General features: G+C 40.3%; 1 protein-coding gene across 1 annotated transcript; it reads right to left on the bottom strand.

Annotated features, from left to right (window-relative positions):
- Positions 1 to 515: 515 nt before the first annotated feature.
- Positions 516 to 17567, bottom strand: LOC103282097 (CAD protein; the record flags this gene model as incomplete). Its single annotated transcript, XM_062967121.1, is given in 9 exon segments — positions 516 to 806; positions 6188 to 6292; positions 6421 to 6603; positions 7897 to 8064; positions 9203 to 9421; positions 10221 to 10403; positions 17100 to 17270; positions 17272 to 17325; positions 17469 to 17567. Coding segments are annotated over 9 exon segments (1473 nt in total), but the record flags the coding sequence as incomplete, so codon positions are not given.
- Between the last annotated feature and the right edge of the window lie 2846 nt (positions 17568 to 20413).

Raw genomic sequence — 20413 nt, 5'->3', positions numbered from 1 at the left:
TCCTTCCTTCTTCCATCCATCCTTCTCTCCTCCCTCCTTTCCCCTTCCTTCCTTCCTTCCTTCCTTCCTTCCTTCCTTCCTTCCTTCCTTCCCCTCTCCCTCCCTCCTTCCACCTTTTTTTCTCCTTCTTTCCTTCCTTCCTTCCTTCTTCCATCCATCCTTCTCTCCTCCCTCCTTTCCCCTTCCTTCCTTCCTTCCTTCCTTCCTTCCTTCCCCTCTCCCTCCCTCCTTCCACCTTTTTTCTCCTTCTTTCCTTCCTTCCTTCCTTCTTCCATCCATCCTTCTCTCCTCCCTCCTTTCCCCTTCCTTCCTTCCTTCCTTCCTTCCTTCCTTCCTTCCTTCCTTCCTTCCTTCCTTCCTTCCTTCCTTCCTTCCTTCCTTCCCCCTCCCTCCTTCCACCTTTTTTCTCCTTCTTTCCTTCCTTCCTTCCTTCTTCCATCCATCCTTCTCTCCTCCCTCCTTTCCCCTTCCTTCCTTCCATCCATCCTCCCCCTCCCTGCCCCCCCCCCCCTGACCTCCACGAAGAGCTTGGTGCACTTGATGTCGATGATGAGGGGCACGGAGTAGTCCACGGCCAGGCGCCGCGTGCGGTAGCCCTTGGTGACGAAGGAGGAGAGCCGCCGCCCGCCCGCGTTGCGCATGGAGAGGTTGATGACCAGGTCAAAGTGGTTCTCCGCCAGGTACTCCAGGATGCTGCGCTGCTGCTGCTGCTGCGTCTCCTTCCCCACCGAGGCCACGTCCACGCCCTCCGCCACCGACGCCGCCACCGCCGCCGCCTCCTCAAAGTGCCAGTCCACCGCCTTCACCTGCCGGGGAGGGGACGCAAGGGGAGGGGCGGGGTTACATCGCGGGAAGGAAGACCACTACGCACCTTGACAATGACTGATACCTATCTCTTTTGCTTGAGATGCAGGACTCTATAACCGATCCAGCATATTGTATATATTTTGTCTTACATCACTCGGGCAACATGAGGGGAAGGGGGACTTTGATGGTGCTCTTCCTGCATGAAGCAGAATGGGGTTGGACTAGATGGCCCTTGAGGTCCCTTCCAACTCTTATTATTCTATGACTCTAAGTAGCTGCACATTATAGTGAGTGGGAACTGGCACCAATGAGCACCTTTAAGGCAAGGGAGGGGAGCCTGAGAGGATGTAGAGCTGGGGACCAAGTGTCAGGGTCGTCGTTTGAAATCCAGAGAATCTCATAAACTCTCTCCCTGACATTGACAGTTTGGGCCAGCAGATGGCGTTGGAGACCAAGTTTATTTATTTTTATTTATTTGCTACATTTATATAAGTTGTGGAACTTTCATTGTCACTGACAGCTTGGGCCAGCCGAGGGGGGTCAGAGACTAAGTTATGGAACTTTCAGGAACAAGGGTGGGGTGATGGTCTCTAAAAGCACTGGGAGTGGGGAAAGTATCAGTAGAGTCTTTCTTTCTGTGGAGATACATGCAATACAGCCATTTCCAACCAAACCTATTTGTGAGTGGTCTGGTTTTTGCTAGCAAAATCCTGCAGAGTGTGATGTCTCATGGGCCTTGTAGTCCCGTTCCTAGTGCTATTGTGGCAGACGAGGAGGAAAACATGGGATTTCCACCGGTTCAGCTTGAATCAGAGCCTCTCCACCTGGAGGATGTTTGCCCTCAGGAAGTTAACCAAACAAGCCTTGGGCAGAATTCTCCCCCGTTTTCCCGAAAGGACAATTATAATAGAGATAGAGGAATCAGGGAGGCTAATCGCCAGAGTCTCAGAATCGCTGCCAAACAACTAGCAGATTAGGTCTGCTTCCCTTGGGAAATTCTAAGGAGTCATGCATCTGGACAGAGTTGGGTTTCGCTTCTTGTTCTCCAGGGAAAGTGTTCTGTTGGCGGGAAAACAAGACCCTATATAGGGGTTTTGCCGCAAGGGGAACCTTGCGGAGTCAATTGATCAGCTTGAGAGAGAGATCGTGTGTGGACTTCGTATTCCTTGTTCCCTGCTTCCCGGATCTAGTTTCAAGTCTTGCCTTGTCTCACGTTTTGCCACGGACCTTGTTTCATGCTTCAAGTTGCCACGTTTCAAGTCTTTGATCCAGCCAAGAATCAAGCTTATGTCCCAGCCTTGTTGTCAAGCTTCAATGGACTATAAGACCTTGTCATTTCCCCACACTATTGCTTGGCAAAGTGTGTGTTTCGGTTAATGGATTATAACTTTGGACTCTAATATCTTATATTGGACAATATTTTCCTGGACTATATTTGGCCTTTCCTGAAAGGTCTGCTTCTGAACTATATTCTTCACTTGTTTTTATTGACTTTATATATTTCTTTAATAAAGATATTAGATAGAATCTGGTCTCTGCGCATGGTTATTGGTGCTCCGCAGCCTGGGTCCTGACACAGAGTGACACCAAGGTCATCTCTCATGGTCTTCAAGCCAGTGATGGAATGTTTCGGTTTAGGGGCTGCGGGTGGCACAATGGGTTAAACCTGTGTGCCGCTGAACTGCTGACCTGAAGGTTGGCAATTCGAACCCACCCGCTGTTAGCCCTAACTCCTGCCAACCTAGCAGTTAAAAAACATGCAAATGTGAGTAGGTAAATAGGTACTGCTTCGGTGGGAAGGTAATAAAGGCGCCCATGCACCCATGCTGGCCACACGATTGGGAGGTGTCCACAGACAATGTAGGCTCCTCTGCTTGGAAATGGAGAAAGAGCACCTCCCACAGAGCCGGAAATGAAAGGAGAAGCCTTTGCCTTTGTATTCATGTCTCATTGTATTTCATTGTAACAAGGCACTGAATGTTTGCCTCTGTCTCTTTATATGCTGTAATAAGCTGAGTCCCCTCGGAGAGAAGGGTGGAATATAAATAAAGTGTATTATTATTATTATTATTATTATTATTATTATTATTATTATTATTCTTGACACAAAGACGGAGTATAACACAGCAAATGAAATGTATATGCTGGATTTATTATTATTATTATTATTATTATTATTATTATTATTATTATTATTAATGTTTAGGTTATTACTATTATTATTATATTTATACTCCGCTTTATCTGTCCTGAAGGAGACTCAAAGCAGCTATGTATCTATTATTATATTATTATATTTATTTTTACCTTGTTTTATCTGTTCAGAAGGAGACTCAAAGTGGTTATGTGTCTATTATTATAATTATTATAGTATTTATTTATACCCCGCTTTATCTGTCCTGAAGGAGACTCAAAGCAGCTAGGTATCTATTATTATAATTATTATATTTCTTTTTATTTATTTTATTTTATTTACAGTATTTATATTCCGCCCTTCTCACCCCGAAAGGGGACTCAGGGCGGATCATATTACACATATAAGGCAAACATTCAATGCCTTGACATAGAACAAAGACAGAGACTCCGAGCTGGCCTTGAACTCATGACCCCTTGGTCAGAGTGATTTGTTGCAGATGGCTGCAGCTGGCTGCTCACCAGCCTGCGCCACAGCCCGGGCCCTTGCTTTATTTCTACCTTGCTTTATTTCTCCTGAAGGAGACTCAAAGTGGTTACGTATCTCTTATTATTGTAATTATTATATTTATTTATACCTTGCTTTATCTCTCCCGAAGGAGACTCAAAGCAGTTTAACATAACAGCATACAGTTTAAAACAGGGGTCCCCAAACTAAGGCCCGGGGGCCGGATGCGGCCCTCCAGGGTCATTTACCTGGCCCCCGCCCTCAGTTTTATAATATAATATATTGTATATACATATAATATTGATAATAATATTATAATATAATACAATATAACACTAATAATACCATATAATATTATTAATTATATATTCTATATTACATATAATATTGCTAATAATATTACAGTATAGTGGCATAGTTCAATATAGTAATATATAATGCTAATATTGTGCTATGCTAATAATATAATATATTGTATGTACATATAATTTGTAAGCCACTCTGAGTCCCCTTTGGGGTGAGAAGGGTGTGATACAAATGTAGTAAATAAATGCAGTAAATAAATAAATAATAAATAAATACATTTTAGACTTAGGCTCGCCCAAAGTCTGAAATGTCTTGAAGGCACACAACAACAACAACAACAACAACAACAATAATCCTAATTAACTTGACTATCTCATTGGCCAGAAGCAGGAGCACACTTCCCATTGAAATCCTGATAAATGTATGTTGGTTAAAATTGTTTTCATTTTTAAATATTGTATTGTTCTTTCATTGTTGTTGTTGTTGTTGTTGTTTTTGCACTACAAATAAGACATGTGCAGTGTGCATCGGAATTTGTTTGTATTTTTTTTTTCAAATGATAATCCGGCCCCTCAACAGTCTGAAGGATTGTGGACCGGCCCTCGGCTTAAAAAGTTTGAGGACCCCTGGTATAGTGGCATAGTTCAATATAGTAATATATAATGCTAATATTGTGCTATGCTAATAATATAATATATTGTATGTACATATAATTTGTAAGCCACTCTGAGTCCCCTTTGGGGTGAGAAGGGTGTGATACAAATGTAGTAAATAAATGCAGTAAATAAATAAATAATAAATAAATACATTTTAGACTTAGGCTCGCCCAAAGTCTGAAATGTCTTGAAGGCACACAACAACAACAACAACAACAACAACAATAATCCTAATTAACTTGACTATCTCATTGGCCAGAAGCAGGAGCACACTTCCCATTGAAATCCTGATAAATGTATGTTGGTTAAAATTGTTTTCATTTTTAAATATTGTATTGTTCTTTCATTGTTGTTGTTGTTGTTGTTGTTTTTGCACTACAAATAAGACATGTGCAGTGTGCATCGGAATTTGTTTGTATTTTTTTTTTCAAATGATAATCCGGCCCCTCAACAGTCTGAAGGATTGTGGACCGGCCCTCGGCTTAAAAAGTTTGAGGACCCCTGGTTTAAAATATACAAATATGCAAACATTGAAACAGAATTAAATATAAACATTATTCTAAAATCCACAGTTGGAATCCATTAAAACCTGTTCAAAGTCAAAACCATACTGGTTGATGAGCCAATCCTTCAGGGACCCCCAAGGAGGAGAAGGGGTCGCTTCCTATTGTTGGGAGAAGGGGCCCAAATCCCTCGCTCTGGCCGATGGGGAAGGAAGTCAATCTCTTGTGTCCCCTTCCGTAGACTCCTAGAGTCGGAAGAGACCCCAGGGGCCCTCCAGTCCCACCCCCTTCTGCCAGGCAGGAGGATAGCTAACACTCCAGAAGACAGGAGCAGAATTCAAAACCATCTTGACAGACTAGAGAGATGATTGGCCGAAACTCACAAAACGAAGTTCAACAGGGACAAATGCAAGATACTTCACTTCGGCAGAAAAAATGGAAATCAAAGATACAGAATGGGGGACGATGCCTGGCTTGACAGCAGTGTGTGCGAAAAAGACCTTGGAGTCCTCGTGGGGAAGAAGTTAAACATGAGCCAACAATGTGATGCGGCAGCTAAAAAAGCCAATGGGATTCTGTCCTGCATCAATAGGGGAATAGCGTCTAGATCCAGGGAAGTCCTGCTCCCCCTTATTCTATTCTGCCTTGGTCAGACCACACCTGGAATCACACTGTGTCCAATTTTGGGCACCACAGATGAAGGGAGATGTTGACAAGCTGGAAAGCGTCCAGAGGAGGGCAACTAAAATGATGAAGGGTCTGGAGAACAAGCCCTATGAGGAGCGGCTTAAAGAACTGGGCATGTTTAGCCTGCAGAAGAGAAGGCTGAGAGGAGACATGATGAGAGCCATGTACACATACGTGAAGGGAAGTCATAGGGAAGAGGGAGCATGTCTTGGAGACTAGGACGCAAGGGAACAAGGGCTTCAAACTACAGGAAAGGAAGGAGATTCCACCTGAACATCAGGAAGAACTTCCTCACTGTGAGAAGGGCTGTTCGACAGTGGAACTCTCTCCCCGGGGCCGTGGTGGAGGCTCCTTCTTTGGAGGCTTTTAAGCAGAGGCTGGATGGCCATCTGTCGGGGGTGCTTTGAATGCGATTTCCTGCTTCTTAGCGGGGGGTTGGACTAGATGGCCCTTGAGGTCTCTTCCAACTCTACTATTCTATGATTCTATGATTCTAGGACCACCACCCTGCTTCCTTCCTTCCTTCCTTCCTTTCTCTTGAGAATACTGGTCAGAGCCTTCGGTCCCCTTGCGGGCCTTGCGCCCACCTTGATGCCGTGCTCCGTGTAGAAGTCGGCTGTGCCCATGCTGGCGTAGAGGCTGTAGCCCAGGCTCTCGAGGGTCCGGACGGTGGAGAGCAGCTCGCTCTTGTTCTGGGGAAGGAGAGAGAGAGAGAAAGAGATGCTCCAGGGAGGAAGGCAGGCGTGCGCATGGACATCCCCATTGCGCCAAGGGGCACTTGAGCTCGAGCCCTACAAGTCAGTCACGATGTTCGGGGCACCTTGTAGCTGCCGATGGTGAGCAGGATGTTCTTCCGGGGGATCTTGAAGCCGGTGCTGAGCATGGCCTTGAGGTAGGCCTCGCAGCGGTTCTCCCCGAAGCAGGCCACCTCCCCCGTGCTGGTCATCTCCACCCCCAGCACCACGTCGGCCCCCGCCAGGCGCGAGAAGGAGAACTGGGGCACCTGTGGGGGGGAGGGAGGGAGAGAGAGGGTGCAAGGAACTCAGGCGGGGGGAATCTTTTTTTAAAATCCCACCTCTGATACCAATTGCGGAGATGTGGAGGAGTTTCTATTAATTAATTATATTTTATATTATCGCTGCCACCACTATTGGGAGATATAGCCACCGGCTACTTAGAGAGGAGACTTTTTAAATTTTATTTTTCTTCTTTCTGGTTTGCTTTTGATGGTAAAATAGATGACAGAAGCTGAGATGTTAAAAAGAACAATAGCACGTTTACTGAGGCACAAGCTTAATGGTTACAATAACTATTTTTTAGGGGTACTTTGAATAACAGTTGCAAAGCTATATTAAGATGTTTCAAACTTTAAAATTCCACTTCTTTCTCTACTGCTTTAACTGCAGTCACCCTGTGAATTTCAGTCACAGACTATCTGTTCCTTATCTGGAAACAAACTACCTTAAAATAAGTCACCAAACTTATTTTAAACTGACTCAAAATCAAACATTTGAGCCTCCCTGATCCCTTCACTGAGGATCAGCCTTCTCTGCACCTCAGAAGGGCACAGACTAACTTAAAATACGTCACCAAATTTATTTTAAACTGACTCAGAGGGGCTCACCAGAGGTCGTTGGGTGTTGCACTCTAACACTTTTTCACTCAGCACAGCACAACACCCAATTCCAGTAATTATCTAAAACTGTTTATTAAAGAAAGCAGGTAACAAGGAAAAAAGAGAATTTCCAAAAGAGATAGGGAATACAAAATTGCAGTTATCCAAGAATGCCAAAGTTCATAAAACCAAGAGAACCAAAATTAACAGCAGTACCTCAGACCATAAACCAGAAAGCAAGAACTTTTCCAAGGTCAACCCTTTGCAGAAAAAATGGTATGAACCAGGTAACTTAAAAATACTTGAATCATAAACTTGAGAGCAGAGACAGGAGAGCCATCCCTATGTTTCCTCCGAAAGGCATGAAGCCAGCACTCCTTAATTTAAGCCCCACCAAGTAGCCACGACATCATGTCAAACACACCTTCTCATGGATTCTCTCAGAGTTTCTAATTAGTCTATTTTTCACTCCCTCTGTTCCCAAGCCCAATCTAGCTTCTTGTGAAAACTCTCCATCATCTGAAGGCCATTTCCCAAGGGACCTGGGACTTTCACTTTCCACCCATCAAATCCCTCGTCCTCTGAAATGTCAGAGAAATCAGACCACAATCCTCAGCCACTTTCTGAGCTGCAACATTGGGCGCTCTTTGGCTCTGACCCTCGGGCCAGCCCCTCACTCACCTTGACCCCGACGATGCCGGTGCCGGCCATGAGCCCCACGGGCTCCACCTCCTCCCCCATGGTCACTTGCGTGGCCAAAGCCACCAGGTCCACGCCCAGCGTCTTGGAGACGAAGGGGAAGGAGCGCGAGACACGGACGTTGCACTCGATGACCTTCAGCTGGTCGTCCTGCAGGGAGGGGTCACAGGGGGACAGACGGGGTCAAGGGCCGGCAAAGGGTCTCCTTCGCAGGGCAGGCCGAGGAGTGGCCTGCTTACGTTCATCTGCTTATGGTTATCATCTCTGATATGGCCCATGCTGGCTAATTTAGTAATGTTTTTAAGACTAAGTCAATGGGTGCTGTGGGTTTAGCTATTAATATGTTTTTTATTGGTCTCAAGGGATTTCAACCTTATATTTTTAGTATTTAATATCCATTTTCATGTTTGTATATTTCAATGTGTTAATTTGTACTGTAAGCTGCTTTGTGTCTCTTTTTCATAACAATAATAATACAGTAGAGTCTCACTTATCCAACATAAACGGGATGGCAGAACGTTGGATAAGCGAATATGTTGGATAATAAGGAGGGATTAAGGAAAAGCCTATTACACATCAAATTAGGTTATGATTTTACAAATTAAGCACCAAAACATCATGTTATACAACAAATTTGGCAGAAAAAGTAGTTCAATATGCAGTAATGCTATGTAGTAATTACTGTATTTACGAATTTAGCACCAAAATATCAAGTTATATGGAAAACACTGACTACAAACAATGCGTTGGATAATCCAGAATGTTGGATAAGCGAATGTTGGATAAGTGAGACTCTAATGTATTAATAAGTTTTTAATTGGTCTCAAGTGATTTTAACCATATATTTTCAATATTTAATATCTATTTTACTGTTTGTATATTTAGTTATTAATTCGTACTGTAAGCTGCTTTGTGTCTCTTTTTCATAACAATAACAACAACGTATTGTCGAAGGCTTTCGCGGCCAGAATAACTGGGGTGTTGTGTGGTTTCTGGGCTGTATGGCTAGTGTGTTCCAGCAGCATTTTCTCCTGACATTTTGCCTGCACCTGTGGCTATTGGCATCTTCAGATAATCTGATGATAGTCAAGCAAGTGGAGTATCTAGACCTGTTTAACAGACAATGGTTCTTTCTCCACTTACTCTGCCAATTTATGCCAAATAAAGAGGGTGCTCTTCGATACAAATGAATTAAAGTCCATCTTGGTCAAATGGCCAAATACTTTTGCCTTAGGTGTAAATGAACCCCACAAACCCCAACCAACATTTTGACTCCCAATGCCCGTACCTTGGCGATGAGCTGGAGGTTGAAGGGCCCGGTCACCTGCAGCTCCTGCCCCACGGCGTGGACGATGGCCTTGATGCGCTCCAGCGTCTTGGGGGTGATGTCCTGCGGGGGGGTCACCAGGGTCGCGTCCCCCGAGTGCACCCCCGCGTTCTCCACGTGCTCCGAGATGGCCACCGCCACCACCTGCCCGTCGCAGGCCACCGCGTCCACATCGATCTCCTAAACCAGGGTTTAAAAGATGTTGATGAAATAATACATGGAGAAAGTACTGCAGCACGCCCCCTCCACAACCAAAACAAGGCCTGTCCTCACTGCCGAAATAAAAAGGTCTCTGCCCACAAAGGCAAATGGGGGGGGGGGCACATTCAGAAAGTGGGCTCTCCTGGCTCTTTGGTGTCCCTTAGTAGTTGCCCCTCTGACCCCTTGATCCTCCCGAGGTCTCCCCAGGTACCCAGCAATTATCGTAAAACTAGCTTGGGGACCCGGCGGTGCCAGGGTCGTTTGAGAAAGAACAAATGCCAGCCATAAAACCTCCATTACCCTCTGGTGTGTGAGAGCCCCTATATAAACGGGCTACAGAGAAGATTCTGGTATTCTGTACAATTAAAACCTGTTCTCTCCTTCCAGTTGTGCTGTGGGTAAGTCTTCCACCAGAAGAAAGCACCAAGACACATGCTGGTAGATTCCAACAGGAAATCTTCGTCAAAGCAATTTTCCTCACTTGAATCAAGAGCTAAGTCTGCTTCCCTGTATTGTCTTATAGCCTGGGATGTGCCCTCGTTTCTGGGACTTTGGCTTCGTGTTAAGGACCTTGCTTCATGCCTAATGTTTCCATGGATTTGTTCTTACAGCCTTGTTTTTGTAACTATCTTTTGGAACTGAACTTTTACCTTTTATGAACTATCTTTTCCTTATTTCCTAATAAACTACATTCTGTGTGCAGCCTGGTGTCTTTAGCAAGGTGAAGCTAACCTGAGGTGCAACAGCAGGACCCAAAGGGAATGACCGGCTGACCCACCTTGGCCTCCTGGATGAACTTGGAGATGACCACGGGCTGCTCCTTGGAGACGGCCACGGCGTTGCAGAGGAAGCGCTCCAGGTCGCTGTCCGAATAGGCCACGTTCATGGCGGCTCCGCTCAGGACGTAGGAGGGGCGCACCACGCACGGGTAGCCCACCTTGCAGCAGAACTGCTTGGCCGACTGCAACACAGCGCAAGGAAAGAGGGAGAGAGGGGTGGGTGGGTGGGTGGAGTGGCCCCTGCTCCCCGGGACACCGGGCTTTTGCGAGGGACACAAACCCCTACCATTTGAAAACCAGCCCAAGGCATACATTTCAATTTTTAAAAATGTGTATTTGGGGGCCTGGGGCGGTTTTGCATTAATCACATATAATAATAATAATAATAATAATAATAATAATAATAATAATAATAATAATAATAATCACGTGACAAAATCACGATCTGCCAACTGCAAAAGGCCACCCTACTGGGATCTGCACACATCGTCCGGAAATACATCACACAGTCCTAGACACTTGGGAGGTGTTTGACTTGTGATTTTGTGATATGAAATCCAGCATATCTACCTTGTTTGCTGTGTCATAATAATAATAATAATAATAATAATAGATCATTGATGTTGCCATCCCAGGTGACAGTCGCATTGACGAAAAACAACAGGAAAAACTCATCCGCTCTCAGGACTTCAAGACTGAACTTCAAAGACTCTGGCAGAAACCAGTGCAGGTGGTCCCAGTGGTGATGGGCACACTGGGTGCCGTGCCAAGAGATCTCAGCCGGCATTTGGAAAACAAGAGACATTGACAAAATTACGATCTGCCAACTGCAAAAGGCCACCCTGCTGGGATCTGCACGCATCATCCGAAAATACATCACACAATCCTAGACACTTGGAAAGTGTTCGACTTGTGATTTTGTGATACGAAATCCAGCATATCTTTCTTTGTTTGCTGTGTCATAATAAAATAATAATAATAATAATAATAATAATAATAATAATAATAATAATAATAATAATACATCACACAGTCCTAGACACTTGGGAAGTGTTCGACTTGTGATTTTGTGATATGGAATCCAGCATATCTATCTTGTTTGCTGCGTCATAATAAAATAATAATAATAATAATAATAATAATAATAATAATAATAATAATAATAATAAATCACACAGTCCTAGACACTTGGGAAGTGTTCGACTTGTGATTTTGTGATATGAAATCCAGCATGTCTAGCTTGTTTGCTGTGTCATAATAATAATAATAATAATAATAATAATAATAATAATAATAATAATAGACACTTGGGAAGTGTTCGACTTGTGATTTTGTGATATGAAATCCAGCATGTCTATCTTGTTTGCTGTGTCATAATAATAATAATAATAATAATAATAATAATAATAATAATAATAATATCACACAGTCCTAGACACTTGGGAAGTGTTCGACTTGTGATTTTGTGATACGAAATCCAGCATATCTATCTTGTTTGCTGTGTCATAATAATAATAATAATAATAATCATAATAATAATAATAATAATAATAATAATAATAAATCACACAGTCCTAGACACTTGGGAAGTGTTCGACTTGTGATTTTGTGATACGAAATCCAGCATATCTATCTTGTTTGCTGTGTCATAATAAAATAATAATAATAATAACAACAACTTTATTCTTGTATCCTGCCACCATCTTCCCGAAGGGACTCGGGGCGGCTTACAACAGGAACAAATCCAGCATAACATAAAAACAATGGTTTAAACAGTAATTAACACAATACAGCAGTAAAATATGCACATTATATAAAATTTCCTTAACAACTTCTCAATTGCACATATAACAGAGGATATTCTTTTATAATGGCAGACATTATAGGATGACAAAAACAAGGACGAATAGGTCAAGAGAGAGCGTTTATCCTGGAGCTGTGACTATATTGAACTCTGGTTTCATACTGATGTGGCATTTGGGGCCGTGCAATAGCAATTAGAATGGGGAAGGATGGGTGTTTTGCTTTTGTAATTCTGAATATATAATGCATATTGGGGAAGGCATTTAATTTCGTTGTATGGTGTACAGTAACAATAACGTTATTCTATCCTGTTCTATTCTAGGCAGAGGCCTCTTGGAAGTGAAAGAGCATCCACGCTTGTGAACATGGAGAGAACACTTAAGGACATGAAGATGCCATTTTCCCCTTCTTCTTCCCATTATAATTCTATTCTGAATGTTATTAGGTTCCTTTCATCGGGGTATTTGAAGTTGACTGAATTGCATTGGTGGTTGTTTGATATTATTACTGTTGTATAGACCTTTGTTTTAACTTCTGTTTTATCATCTTCTTGTGTTTTAAACTGTGTATATTTGTGCTGTTACTTTTGTAACATTGTGAGCCGCCCCGAGTCCCCACAGGGAGATGGTGGCAGGGTATAAATAAAGTTTTTATTATTATTATTATTATTATTTTATTGTATGACACAGCAAACAAGATAGATATGCTTAATAATAATAGATACGAAATAATAATAGAATAATAATAGATACGAAATAATAGAATAATAATAGAGACGAAATCCAGCATATCTATTATTATTATTATTATTATTATTATTATTATTATTATTATTATTATTATTCTCTCACACACAAACATGGGAGTCATTATCAGGGATTTTTCCAGCAAAGTTAAGGAACTTTCTTTCGTCTGCCTACTCTTTTACCTACAACAATAAAAGTAAGATTCTGCTCTCTTTTTGTAAAAACTACAGGGGCTGCGGTGGTGCAAAAAGTTAAACCATTGAATTGTTGAACCTGCTGACTTAAAGGTTGGCATTTCGAGGTCGTGGGTTGGGGTGAGCTCTCATTGTTAGCCCTAGCTCCTGCCAAACCAGCAGTTCGAAAACATGCAAATGTGAGTAGATCAATAGGAACCGCTTCAGCGGGAAAGGCAAAAGACACCCCAAGCAATCATGCTGGAGTGACAACACAGGCTCCTCAGCTTGGAAACAGAGAAGAGCATCTCCCCAGAGCCTGAGATGAGCACCGCCTCCAAAGCCGGAAATGAAAGGAGAAGCCTTTGCCTTTGCCTGTGTATGTGTCTCATTGTATGCGATTGTAATCAAGACATTGAATGTTTGCCTGGGTGTTTATATGCTGTAATCGGCTCTGAGTCCCCTTGGGGAGAAGGGTTATTATTATCTGAGAGCTATTACCTCCAACAATAAAAGTAAGTGTAATGAAGTATGAATTTTGTATTCATGTTTGTTGTGTTTAACTATGTGCTTGTGGTTTGGTTGGGTAGGTGTGAGACGGCGGCAGCCATTTAGTGGCTCTCCTCTGAGGCAGTTGCCATGGAGATGTGGGCGGAGCCATCTGCTGAGGGGAGGAGAAGTGAAGAGGTTTTCAAAAGTGAAGCCTCAGTCTGTGCTCTGATGAGACACAGGGAAGATTGATTCCAGGTTGATGGGATCAAGGAGACTCAACTGTTCATTTTGAGTCGGTTTTAAATAAGTTTGGTGACTTATTTAATGTAGTCTGTGTCCTGGAAAGGCACAGAGAATCTGTGATAGTATATCACAGGGATGGCCGTGGTTTGAAGTCACTGGATAGTCCAAGTTTCAGACTTTGGGAACCAATCCCAGCTGGACTCACAGAGATCCATTGAAGTAACAGTTTAAAAGGAGCAGAGGAAGAAGTTTAAACTACTTTAAGTAAAAGAAGTGATAATTTAGAGAGTTTGATTCATCTCATTCTAGTGTTGTAACTGTTAATAAGAATACCTCTACGTGAAACATCTTTTGTAACCACCAAGCTTGTGCCTGAATAAACTTGATATTGTTCTTTTTACATCAAAGCCTCTGTCGTCTATAGACTCCCTCAGCACAATGGCGCTACCATTTTAACACCGAATAAAGTAAAAGGCTTCCTCTGAGCTATTGGGTGGTTGAGCACTTTTATAATCTAAAGGTGTTTCTCCACATAGCGGTGGCTGCATTTCCACTAATCGGTGGCAGTTATCTTTTATTATTTGGGACATCTAATCGTTATTAATTGGGTCTTCTAGGCTACCCTCCTTTACAGTAAGCTTTTGCTCTCTTTTTGGAACCTTACAAGGGCATTAGCCTAAGTGTTTCCTCTCCTTTTTCCTTCCATAAGCTCTCACATACATACATATATACATACATATATACACACATATACACATAGCTAGCTAACACTGTCTACGGCAGGGGTCCCCAAACTTTTGAAGCCGAGGGCCGGTCCACAATCCTTCAGACTGTTGAGGGGCCGGATTATCATTTGAAAATAAAAATACAAACAAATTCTGATGCACACTGCACATGTCTTATTTGTAGTGCAAAAACAACAACAACAACAACAATAACAACAAGAACAATGAAAGAACAATACAATATTTAAAAATAAAAATAATTTTAACCAACATACATTTATCAGGATTTCAATGGAAAGTGTGCTCCTGCTTCTGGCCAATGAGATAGTCAAGTTAATTAGGGTTGTTGTTATTGCTGTTGTTGTTGTGTGCCTTCAAATCATTTCAGACTTTGGGCGAGCCTAAGTCTAAAATGTATTTATTTATTATTTATTTATTTACTGCATTTATTTACTACATTTGTATCACACCCTTCTCACCCCAAAGGGGACTCAGAGTGGCTTACAAATTATATGTACATACAATATATTATATTATTAGCATAGCACAATATTAGCTATATATTACTTTATTGAACTATACCACTATACTGTAATATTATTAGTAATATTATATGTAATATAGAATATATAATTAATATGATTATATGGTATTATTATTAGTGTTATATTGTATTACATTATAATATTACTATCAATATTATATGTACATACAATATATTATATTATTAGCATAGCACAATATTAGCATTATATATTACTATATTGAACTATACCACTATACTGTAATATTATTAGTAATATTATATGTAATATAGAATATATAATCAATATTATTATATGGTATTATTATTAGTGTTATATTGTATTACATTATAATATTACTATCAATATTATATGTACATACAATATATTATATTATTAGCATAGCACAATATTAGCTATATATTACTTTATTGAACTATACCACTATACTGTAATATTATTAGTAATATTATATGTAATATAGAATATATAATTAATATGATTATATGGTATTATTATTAGTGTTATATTGTATTACATTATAATATTACTATCAATATTATATGTACATACAATATATTATATTATTAGCATAGCACAATATTAGCATTATATATTACTATATTGAACTATACCACTATACTGTAATATTATTAGTAATATTATATGTAATATAGAATATATAATCAATATTATTATATGGTATTATTATTAGTGTTATATTGTATTACATTATAATATTACTATCAATATTATATGTACATACAATATATTATATTATTAGCATAGCACAATATTAGCTATATATTACTTTATTGAACTATACCACTATACTGTAATATTATTAGTAATATTATATGTAATATAGAATATATAATTAATATTATGATATGGTATTATTATTAGTGTTATATTGTATTACATTATAATATTATTATCAATATTATATGTACATACAATATATTATATTATTAGCATAGCACAATATTAGCTATATATTACTTTATTGAACTATACCACTATACTGTAATATTATTAGTAATATTATATGTAATATAGAATATATAATTAATATGATTATATGGTATTATTATTAGTGTTATATTGTATTACATTATAATATTATTATCAATATTATATGTACATACAATATATTATATTATTAGCATAGCACAATATTAGCTATATATTACTTTATTGAACTATACCACTATACTGTAATATTATTAGTAATATTATATGTAATATAGAATATATAATTAATATTATTATATGGTATTATTATTAGTGTTATATTGTATTACATTATAATATTATTATCAATATTATATGTACATACAATATATTATATTATTAGCATAGCACAATATTAGCATTATATATTACTATATTGAACTATACCACTATACTGTAATATTATTAGTAATATTATATGTAATATAGAATATATAATTAATATTATTATATGGTATTATTATTAGTGTTATATTGTATTACATTATAATATTATTATCAATATTATATGTACATACAATATATTATATTATTAGCATAGCACAATATTAGCTATATATTACTTTATTGAACTATACCACTATACTGTAATATTATTAGTAATATTATATGTAATATAGAATATATAATTAATATTATTATATGGTATTATTATTAGTGTTATATTGTATTACATTATAATATTATTATCAATATTATATGTACATACAATATATTATATTATTAGCATAGCACAATATTAGCTATATATTACTTTATTGAACTATACCACTATACTGTAATATTATTAGTAATATTATATGTAATATAGAATATATAATCAATATTATTATATGGTATTATTATTAGTGTTATATTGTATTACATTATAATATTATTATCAATATTATATGTATATACAATATATTATATTATAAAACTGAGGGCGGGGGCCAGGTAAATGACCTCGGAGGGCCGCATCCGGCCCCCGGGCCTTAGTTTGGGGACCCCTGGTCTACGGTGCTCTCTGTCCTGCTAGAGATGTTCCTAGAAGAACACCTTACAGTGGGTGACGGGAAAGGCGACAAGGTCAGTGATGGGGGCCAGGCTTTCTGAGGGTCAGCTGGGCCCCCTTCCTCCACTTATGGGGGTCCGTGGGGAGTGGGAGCGGAGACCCACCTCCATGTCGGAGAGCTCCTTCCAGAGCGGCTGGCTGATGCTGATGGTGTCCAGGAGACGGGAGAACTTGAAGCGGTTCTCGGCCGAGTCGATGGCCTCCGGGGAGGTGCCCAGGATGCGGCACTGCTGCCGGTGGAGCGCCATGGCGATGTTGTTGGGCAGCTGGCCCCCCCATGGACAGGATCACCCCCTCGGGGCTCTCCAGCTCGTAGATGTCCATCACCACCTGCGCATGGACGGACGGGAGCAAGCTTTGGTGACCATCGCTCGGGGGTCCGGACAAAGAGCAGACCCCAAAGCTCCCTCCTGTGCTGCCCTTGCCCTGAAGACCCTTCCCCATTGCTCCCCCCCCCCCCCACCGGGACCCACCTCGAAGGAGATCTCGTCAAAGTAGAGGCGGTCGCACATGTCGTAGTCGGTGCTCACCGTCTCCGGGTTGTAGTTCACCATGATGGTTTTGTAGCCCAACTGAAAGACAGGGAGGATCCATAGAGGGTTAGTTAGGGTAGGCATGGGCCAACTTGGGCCTTCCCTCCAGAGGTTCTGGACTGCAACTCCCACCATTCCTCACAGCCTCAGGCCCCTTCCTTTTCCTTCAGAATTCAAGTTATAAAAGTGTGAAGATAGAGATATTATCTATAAGTATAAGTGTGAAGATAGAGATATTCTTGGGAGCTGTGTTATTAGAGAGACCTCTTGGAGGAATATAGTTAAAAGCCTTCAGGATTCAAGTTATAAAAGTGTGAAGATAGAGATATTATCTATAAGTATAAGTGTGAAGATAGAGATATTCTTGGGAGCTGTGTTATTAGAGAGACCTCTTGGAGGAATATAGTTAAAAGCCTTCAGGATTCAAGTTATAAAAGTGTGAAGATAGAGATATTATCTATAAGTATAAGTGTGAAGATAGAGATATTCTTGGGAGCTGTGTTATTAGAGAGACCTCTTGGAGGAATATAGTTAAAAGCCTTCAGGATTCAAGTTATAAAAGTGTGAAGATAGAGATATTATCTATAAGTATAAGTGTGAAGATAGAGATATTCTTGGGAGCTGTGTTATTAGAGAGACCTCTTGGAGGAATATACTTAAAAGCCTTCAGGATTCAAGTTATAAAAGTGTGAAGATAGAGATATTATCTATAAGTATAAGTGTGAAGATAGAGATATTCTTGGGAGCTGTGTTATTAGAGAGACCTCTTGGAGGAATACAGTTAAAAGCCTTCAGAATTCAAGTTATAAAAGTGTGAAGATAGAGATATTCTTGGGAGCTGTGTTATTAGAGAGACCTCTTGGAGGAATATAGTTAAAAGCCTTCAGAATTCAAGTTATAAAAGTGTGAAGATAGAGATATTATCTATAAGTATAAGTGTGAAGATAGAGATATTCTTGGGAGCTGTGTTATTAGAGAGACCTCTTGGAGGAATATAGTTAAAAGCCTTCAGGATTCAAGTTATAAAAGTGTGAAGATAGAGATATTCTTGGGAGCTGTGTTATCAGAGAGACCTCTTGGAGGAATATAGTTAAAAGCCTTCAGGATTCAAGTTATAAAAGTGTGAAGATAGAGATATTATCTATAAGTATAAGTGTGAAGATAGAGATATTCTTGGGAGTTGTGTTATTAGAGAGACCTCTTGGAGGAATATAGTTAAAAGCCTTCAGAATTCAAGTTATAAAAGTGTGAAGATAGAGATATTATCTATAAGTATAAGTGTGAAGATAGAGATATTCTTGGGAGCTGTGTTATTAGAGAGACCTCTTGGAGGAATATAGTTAAAAGCCTTCAGGATTCAAGTTATAAAAGTGTGAAGATAGAGATATTATCTATAAGTATAAGTGTGAAGATAGAGATATTCTTGGGAGCTGTGTTATTAGAGAGACCTCTTGGAGGAATATAGTTAAAAGCCTTCAGGATTCAAGTTATAAAACTTCCTCACAGCCTCAGGCCCTTTCCTTTTCCCCCTCGGCCGCTTAAGCGGCCGAGGGGGGAAAAGGAAAGGGCCTGAGGCTGTGAGGAATGCTGGGAGTTGCAGTCCAGAACCTCTGGAGGGAAGGCCCAAGTTTGGGGAGTGAGATCATGCTTTGGTTGCTTTTCTAATAAGGGTAAAGACCATGAAAAGTGCAATGGATAGAGCTTAAAGTGCACATACATCTTGTAACTTTTCAGTAGTTCATCAGTTCTGACCATAACTCGAAGTCATTTGTACCTGGATTTTGTAAACAAAGTCTCTCTCTACCCCAAATGAGCCTATTATTGAGGCAGCAAAGGCCCACAGTGACATCCACTGGACAGGGGTCATCTGACCGTCCGTCCCTCTGTCCATTCCCCTTTCTTCCTTCTTTCTTTCCTTCCTCTCCACTCTTCCTTTTCTCCTTCCTTCCCTTTCTTTACTTCCTTCCTTCCTTCCTTTTCTCCATTTTTCCCTCCTTCCTTCCTTTTCTCCATTCTTCGTTGGCTCCTTCCTTCCTCTCCATTCTTCCTTTTCTCCTTCCTTCCTTCTTTCTCTCCTTCCTTCCTTCCTTTTCTCCTTCCTTCCTTTTCTCCAATTTTCCTTTTCTCCTTCCTTCCTTCCTTCCTTCCTTCCTTCCTTCCTTCCTTCCTTCCTTCCTTCCTCTCAATTCCTCCTTTTATCCTTCCTTCCTTCTCTTTACTTCCTTTTCTCCATTCCTCCTTTTCTTCCTTCCTTCTCTTTACTTCCTTTCTTTTCTCCATTCTTCCATTTGTCCCACCTTCCTTCCCTCCTTCCTTCCTTTTCTCCATTCTTCGTTTGCTCCTTCCTTTCTTCCTCTCCATTCCTCCTTTTCTCCTTCCTTCCTTCCTTTTCTCCATTTGTCCTTTTTTCCTTCCTTCCTTCCTTTATTTCCTCCTTCCTTCCTTTTCTCCATTCCTTGTTTGCTCCTTCCTTCCTTCCTTTTCTCCTTCCTTCTTTCCTTCCTTCCTTTCTTTCTTCCTTCCTTTCTTTCCTCCTTCCTTCCTTTTCTCCTTCCTTCTTTCCTTCCTTCCTTTCTTTCTTCCTTCCTTTCTTTCCTCCTTCCTTCCTTTTCTCCATTCTTCGTTTGCTCCTTCCTTTCTTCCTCTCCATTCCTCCTTTTCTCCTTCCTTCCTTCCTTCCTTTTCTCCATTTGTCCTTTTTTCCTTCCTTCCTTCCTTCCTTTATTTCCTCCTTCCTTCCTTTTCTCCATTCCTCGTTTGCTCCTTCCTTCCTTCCTTTTCTCCTTCCTTCTTTCCTTCCTTCCTTTCTTTCTTCCTTCCTTTCTTTCCTCCTTCCTTCCTTTTCTCCATTCTTCGTTTGCTCCTTCCTTTCTTCCTCTCCATTC

Source organism: Anolis carolinensis, unplaced genomic scaffold (assembly GCF_035594765.1).
Source record: "Anolis carolinensis isolate JA03-04 unplaced genomic scaffold, rAnoCar3.1.pri scaffold_171, whole genome shotgun sequence".
NCBI lineage: Eukaryota > Metazoa > Chordata > Lepidosauria > Squamata > Dactyloidae > Anolis > Anolis carolinensis.
The sequence above is the reverse complement of the archived record's forward strand: the minus strand, read 5'-3'. Positions and strand labels throughout refer to the sequence as shown.